Source organism: Chrysochloris asiatica, unplaced genomic scaffold, assembly GCF_000296735.1.
Source record: "Chrysochloris asiatica unplaced genomic scaffold, ChrAsi1.0 scaffold00184, whole genome shotgun sequence".
Lineage (NCBI taxonomy): Eukaryota > Metazoa > Chordata > Mammalia > Afrosoricida > Chrysochloridae > Chrysochloris > Chrysochloris asiatica.
In genome coordinates this window covers 2,243,751-2,251,535 of record NW_006408702.1, presented here as the reverse complement: position 1 = coordinate 2,251,535, position 7,785 = coordinate 2,243,751, and the positions used below count along the sequence as shown (strand labels likewise).

Sequence of the window (7,785 nt, the reverse complement as noted above, 5' to 3'; positions counted from 1 at the left end):
ACTGTAGCCATGTAGTAAATTTTGAAGTCGGGAAGTGACAGGCCTCCAACCTTATTCTTCTTCTTAAGCAGTGCTTTGCTTATCCTGGGTTTCTTTCCTTTCCATATAAAGTTTGTAATTGTTTTTTCCATCTCTTTGAAGAATGTCATTGGGATTTGGATTGGGATTGCATTATCAACCAATTCTTTTTGGTATAGTGATTCTGTATTCCTTCCATAATTTTCTGTTTGTTTGAATTTTTTTTTTAACTGTAAATTGGGTGATGCTTTATAGACATGATCATCAGCTGTACGTTCAGTAAATTATATACTTTATTTCATTTTAATAATTACAATCCCCTCCCTGTAACAACATGTATCCCACTTTCAATTTCTGTACTGCTCCTCAGAAAACTTTTGAGGTGCACTGACCAAGTTTCTTTTTTTAATGCCCATCTGACCTAGAAATCTTGAGTTACTCCAAATAAAAAAATACAGGTGTTCCAACAACCCCATTCAACAGTGAGGATAAACCGTAGGTACCATTAGAGACAAAAGGTAGCACAGAGACTTGTCATTCATTTGTTTTGAATTTCAAAATGTCAAACACGTCGCTGTCACACTGTCTCACATTTATTGAAATTACCCTTATAAATGCAGTTTCAGCTGATAAAGCAAACTTTTCAAGCTGATACTTGAAATTCTTGTCTTACTGTTTATTTTTGAAGGTAACTATTGATATAGGTACTTAAAATTGTATGCGAAAATATTCACTTAATCTATACTCCTGTGAACTCCTATTTCTCAAAAATCCCCAAGTGATCTTTTGCTAAGAGTCTAGGTAAATCTCCATCTACTAAAAGCTCCTTACCATAGGAAATCAAATGGATAATTATTTATAGACCTGGTTTATGCTTACTGCAGTCTGATTTGATTTATCATGTCCTGTTAAGATTGCTCCTCTTATTTAGACAATAAGTTGTTTAAGGTCCAAATTTTCAGGATTCAAATCTATACTTTGCCACTTATCAGCTGTATTTAGTAAAATTATGAATGCTTCTGTTTCTTCATCTGTAAAATCTATCTTAAAGGATCCGTGTGCAGGAGAAGGTACCTGTAAAGTGCTTAGAGCAATACCTGTAGAAAGTTTACATTTTAGGAGGATCTGACTCACAGCTTTTTACTGCCTCTTGTCTGAGCTGTATCTGTCTGTGCCCTTAAAAGCTTTCTTCTCTTAATTTCCTCTGATCAGTTATATCAGACGACATAGGCAACGAGCTTGAATTTTCAGTTAATTTACCCAACAGGCCATCAAAGTTTGTTGATTATTTCTTCCTAACAAGTTCTCACTGTGTCTCAAGACCAGATTCACATTAATCTGATTCAGTGGTAAACTCCCTGAAATCAAGATCCATCCCCCCTCTTTTTTTTCATAGTTTCCGATCCTAAAAGAGATGAAACACTCAGTAAATCTTTGTTGGTTACCCTTACTTCACTACATTGATATAAATGGACTTAACCTCTCATTTGTTTTAAAGCTGATAGTTACAGTACAGTGATAACACATGAAAATGAAAGTAGCCTTGTAGGTGTGGATGTGCCTAGACTAATGCTACTTTAGGATGCCTGGTGTGGGGCTGTAGGGCAGTAGTTCAAACCCACCAGCCACTCTCAGAAACCCTTTACAGGGTCCCTGTGAGTCAGAACGGACTCAATGGCACTTAACAACAGTACTTTGAATGAAATCTTCTCTAAACAGTAGATAAGTGGCAAGATGTATTAGGGAATTTTAGCTGAGGAATTTCAATATGCAGGGATCTCAGAGATCAGAGGACAAAATCCACTCTTGGCTCTTTTTCCTTGATGACAGTGAGATCCCACTTCTTGTTTCTGAGATGGCTCATTTTAAATCTAGTAGAATGGCAAAATTGACCTATCCTTTCATTGGATTTCCAATTTTTTATAATCACAATTAATGCTGGGTTTCCAAGGAGCAGTTGCTGGGTTTGAAATGCCTACTTGGTTCGCAGTTCAGTGCTGATCCTACAGCGCCTTACCAGGAGTCCATAGTAGTACCAAACTATGGAGCGTGGTGGCTCTGTAGGATAAGCACTGGACTTCAAACCACAAAGTTACTGGTTTGAAACCATTAGCCGCTACCTGGGAAAAAGATGAGGCTTTCTGCTCCAACAAAGATATATAGCCTCAGAAACCTTATACAGGGTCACTGTGAGTCGGAACCAACCTGATGGCACTTATCTGCATATAGTTTTCCACATGTTGTTGTTATGTGCCATGGAGTTGGTTCCACCTTTTCCACATATACCATGTTATTTCCAAAGCAGGAGATCTTGAGAGAATTCTTTGACCACCTTGTTGTGAATCTGGACGTCCCTCTGTGGCCCAAATGGTTAATCTCTTGTTTGCCAACCAAAAGGTTGATGGTTCAAATCCACAGAGTTGATTTGGAAGACAGGCCTGACTCTCTGCTTCACAGAAGTGACAGCGGTTGAAGACCCTGTAGAGCACAGCTAGCATCGGGAGCACATGGAGTTGCTGTGAGCTGGCGCTGACTCAGTGGCACCTGGCTTGGTTTTATTGTTGTGAATCTGAGGACATTTTGACCTCTTTCTCTGAATAAACACTGAATGATGAAATCAAAGCATTTTTCAGTCTAAAATGGCCACAGCCTAAACAACGAGATTAACACATCTATTCTGTGTTTCTGTAGTCTTCGGGGCTTCTGGTTACTTGATCATGGTATTTTCTCTCCTTAATCCATCTATTCCTTCCTTCCCATTTAAAACAATTTTTTCTTTAACCTTTCCCAGGCTTATTATTATTCAAGATATCTGAGGATATCTCCAATGATCTTACCTTGACTGGCCAGATTCAGGACCCCTTGTCCTGTGTCCCACAGTATCATTGTGATGAAAATTTGTGCAAAGTCATCTGTTCAGGTTCGTCTGACCCATGGGGCTATAAGACCCTCTGGTCAGCAATGCTGTCTTGCTAAGCTTTGTGTCTTCAGTGCCTAGCACAGTCCCTGACAAATGATAAAATCTCAATAGATGTTTGTTGAAATAGAGTAATTAGAATTCCTCATCGTAACATGAAGTTACGTGTGTTTGTCCTTTATCTCCCAGAGAAGTTCTTAATGAAGATCTGTACATACTTGGAGCTATTGTGAGGTTGATCTTTTGCAAGTGGAAATTGTGGAGCCGATTGTCAAATTATTTTTTATAACTGATGTTTTATGCCATTGAATCAGATCTGACTCCTAGCGACCCTGTATAGGGTTTTCAAGGACGAACTGCCAACCAGTGCCACACCAGGATTCCATATAACATAGAAATATAATAAAAGGAGGATGTTGCTGTGTGCCATAGAGTAGCGACCCTCTATCGGGCTTCTGAGAGTGGCTGGTGGGTTTGAACTACTGACCTTGCAGTTACCAGTCCAATGCTTATCCTACAGCACCACACCAGAGCTCAAAAGGAAGATGTTGTTGTTAATTGTTGTCGAGTTGGTTCTGACTCATAGTGAATCTGTATAAGGTTTCTGAGGAGCAACTGGTGGGTTTGAATGGCCAGACCACTGACCTTTTAGTTCACAGTCCAGTGCTTATCATACAGTGCCACATCAGGAGTCCCAAAAGGAAGATACATACTCATAATACTCACATGTATTCTGAATAAAGTATGGTGTGTTAAGCTTTAGTTTTCTATGCTGCAGCCAAAATTGTTCTCAGGTAGGCGAAGTAATTACTGTGTAAATCAATGAAGGGTCATGAAATTCACTATATGATAGTATTCTATTTGGTCCTTTTTAAAAATCAGTGCTCTGTGGGTTAGATAGTCTTAGTGAATGATGCTCAATATTATCTCAATTTTAAATGTTGGTTTATTTTACCAGTCTAATACTTTCTTTTCATATCCTTCTAGAATGTTTCAGACGTTTCAAGACTGGTTCTGGCTGGAAAGATTCTGGCTTCCTCCAACAATAAAGTGGTCAGATCTTGAAGATCATGATGGACTTGTTTTTGTAAAACCTTCTCATTTATATATGACGATCCCATACGCTTTGGGATTGGTGGTTATCAGACATTTTTTTAACAAGTAAGTAGTGTTTATGTGTCCTTCCTTTCCATTCCCTGTCTTTGTCCCAATTCTAGAATCATAGGACTTGATGAGGTCCTGAAAGAACCTGCTGTCCAGAGGATGCCATTAGTGCATTATAGGGCTGTTGTGGTGGGGACTGGCGGGAGAGATGTTTCCAGAGTTAGTTAAGGAGTCCATGAGCTCAGATTCACACAAAATACTAACTAGAAGCTGAACAAGTAAAACTTAGAAGCACAGATCGAATTGAGTGCTTCACCATTACAGTGAAGAAAATTGAGATCAAGAGAACTTAAGAATCACAGAACTCACTAGTGCCCAAGATAGTCCGGAACCCAGAGCTTTGGAAGCCAGGTGAGTTCACCTTCCACTATCCCATGGTGCCTATTCAGAAAAAGAGCAGTAGGAGGGACTGTGGGAATCAGGGATGCATTAGCATTTTAGAATGCCCACAAAACACAAAAATGGCGCCTTACAGACCTGACTGAATGTTGCTTTTAAAAATGGTTCACTTCAAAAGTTTAAGGATTTATAGCAGCCCTTCATTCCAAAGTATTAGGAAATCAAATAAAAAATTACAGTTTGCTCTCTCAGAAAACGTAAACTTTGTATCTTTTTTCAATAATTTACTATGGATATTATTTCTGGCTCTTTTATTAAAATTTTACTAGTGTTATCATAACAGGAGATAAATGTTTATTTCTAATATCTACAGTTTCAAAAGGTGTTATTAGTACTTTAATTCTTTTGGAACAAAAAGAATATTTGAATGTCAAGAGAGTTGGAAAAACTTAAGACAAACGCTGATAAAAATCATTTTGTCCAAGATTAACTTTAAACCAGCTCATATGTTTATAACCATTTTCAGGGTCCTTATCTCAAGAGTCAGTTTGACCAATTCTGATTCATGGACTCAGCAGAAGATATTTTGTACAAATGACAATTGCACTTGGGCCAACAATGTGTAATGGTGTTGGGAGGAAACCCCATGATATCTCTAAATTCTGGCAAAGAACTTTTGAAAATGTTCTTCCTTTTTGACAGTTAATTTTAATTTTTGCCCATACGTTTGGATTTGTCAAAGAATGTCTACACAAATAAAGTAGACTTTCACCACTACACTTTGAAATTAACCAATTAGTCTTTATTGTTGTTAGTGCCACCGTGTCAATTTTGACTCGTAGCCACCCTGCATAGGGTGTCCGAGCAGCATCTGGTGGGTTTGAACTTTTATTTGTGTGGGTTGTAGTCCAGTGCTGACTACAACGCCATACCAGGAGTTCTGACATACTTGCTCTTCTTGCATTGTGTCTGGTGACTTTTACATTTGACATCCAGGGCCCTTGCTTATTTACATTACAGATCTCCTGCTTTTCCTTCCTGTTCAGTGGGGACAGCTCCCTTTTTAACAGTTTAGTCAGTACAGTGAACTAGAAAACTACTTTGTGTGCCAACGCAGCCCAGCTGTGGAGGACCAGCTTGTGAGGCCTTGGTATTGGCCTCTCCAAACAGTAAGAAAGGAATCCAATTTTCTTTACTTCCCAGGAGTATTCTTGCTTTTTCTCAAAAGATTAAGGATAATCTGTATCTTCTTTCCTAGCTTCTTATAACTTTAACTCCCAATATAGGAGTCCTGGTATGACGCTGTAGGATAAGCACTGGACTGTTAACCACATGGTTGGTTCAAACCTACTAGCTGCTCCTCGGAAACCCTATACAGGGTCACTGTATGTTGGCACTGACTCCACAGCACTTAACAACAACAACGATCACCTTAGTTTTTCTATTCCATTACCACAGAAAACTGTGTGCTGCTTCACTAGTTGAACATGTATGCTAGAGCACTAGAAGGGAGAAAACTGCATATGTGCACTAGATTATCCTTTTCAGAATATGAATTTATTATTTTCCAGGGTTTCGATATCATTTGCACTAGATTAAACTACTGAATCATAAGTAAGATGTTACTGGTACCTTGGATTGGAATAGAACTATATAATTTAAGAGCTATATAAAGTCATAAATGCTATGCTCTCAGTCTACAGGTGAGAAAAGGAGAGGTGAGTGATCTGGTCAAGGCCACACAGTTTGGTTAGTTGTTGGCTTTGCTTTTCTCACTATACCAGTACTTAGACTTTCGCAATGAAGTTACCCTAATGTCACAAAAGAGTGACCATCTCTTAAGGGATGGTCACATTGTAGGATTTTCTGAAATCTTTTAAAAATTCATTTGAGCTTAATATTTTACTGATACTCATGTGTGCATTTAATCAGTAGACTGTTTCTTCAAGAAAAATTCATATTCCAAAGTCGAATATCAGGCTCTCCTTTTGGCTCAACATCTCTTTGGGTCTCTTTGAATCTCTGTGTTGGAGTGCCCTGTTTGAGAAGTAAAGCTCCTACACTGTGTTTCAGCATGGTTGTAGGTACATTTATCACAAAAAAACTTCACTTTTTTAAAAATCTTAGATTGTTGTTCTGAACACCTTGGCAGTTTATGTAGTGATTGTTATTGGTTTTTAGGGCTGTTGAGTTGGTTCTGACCAATAGTGACCCTGTACAGTGTCTCCAAGGCTGTAAATCTTTATGGGAGCAGAAAGCCTTATCTTTCTCCTGTGGAACAGCTGGTAGTTTCAAACTACTAACCTTGAGATGAGCAGCCCAATTCATAACCACTATGCTACCAGAGCTCCTTTATGTAGTGATTACGCATTGCAATCTGACTGGCTTGTTTTTGTCTTTTAGTACTAGGCAGGAGACATGTAATATCCCTTCCTAGAAGTAATATCCCTTTCTAGAAAAGCAAGAATACAGAGACAGATTACCTGGCTTCAATGGCTGGATGCTCAGAACTCGACTAGAGAAAGAAAGAAGAGGGAAAAAAGTGTAATCCACTACAATTTCATGAACTTGACCTATACCTATACTTATGGATGTAGTAGCTTACAAGAGGGAACAAATCTTTACAACAAGGATCATTCCCAGCCCCTCTGTACACAGGGTTGATAGGGATGGGCAATTTAGACATTGGCTACCCAAAATGAGGGGGGGGAGGTGTGAGGCAGGCTTCAAAGGCACGAAGTGACTGGCTTACAAGCTTTCAAGAGGGAGCCTAGATCCAGAGGGCATGGAGGAAGGTAGAATCTCCACTGAGTGGTTTCCAACCTGTCTGGACGGGGCTGGTAAAAGGAGATGGGGATAAGAGTTTTGTGGTTCAATAGTGAATAATTGCTATCAGGACTGATTGGGAATGTGGCAAAAGTAGAGGTAGGCATTTTGTAACAAAAGGAGGGCAGTGGTTGATCTTGCAGTCCAGAAGTGGATGACCCTGGGACCATTAAGGGAGAAGAGCGATGATGACGTGGAGAGATGGAGCAGCTGGGGACTCTGGATTCAAGGAGGGAGAGGGTCTGTGTGCTGGTGGCTAGGAGGCTGGTGTGCAATGTATAGCCTATGGTTGTTTGATTGGTTATATATTCCTGAATGCTTCGGTGTACATCAAAAAAAAAAAAAAAACAACAACAACAACAGAGGGATTGGCAGCAAATGCTGTTGAATGATGATGCATGATAGAGTGGATTGTAGCCATTGCCATGAAACAAAATATGATAGGATGAATGTAAAGCTGATGCTCTCCCATGTAAACTATCACTCAATTCACAATAAAAAAGAAAAAAAAAAAAAAAGAA

General features: G+C 39.1%; 1 protein-coding gene across 1 annotated transcript in view; it reads left to right on the top strand.

Annotated features, from left to right (window-relative positions):
- The first annotated feature begins 3,923 nt into the window (after window positions 1-3,923).
- Window positions 3,924-7,785, top strand: part of CERS3 (ceramide synthase 3) — an 81,780-nt gene continuing 77,918 nt past the window's right edge. Inside the window, exon 1 of the mRNA XM_006872153.1 lies at window positions 3,924-4,096. Coding sequence (XP_006872215.1) covers window positions 3,924-4,096 — 173 coding nt within the window. The remainder of the gene's footprint in view (window positions 4,097-7,785) is intronic.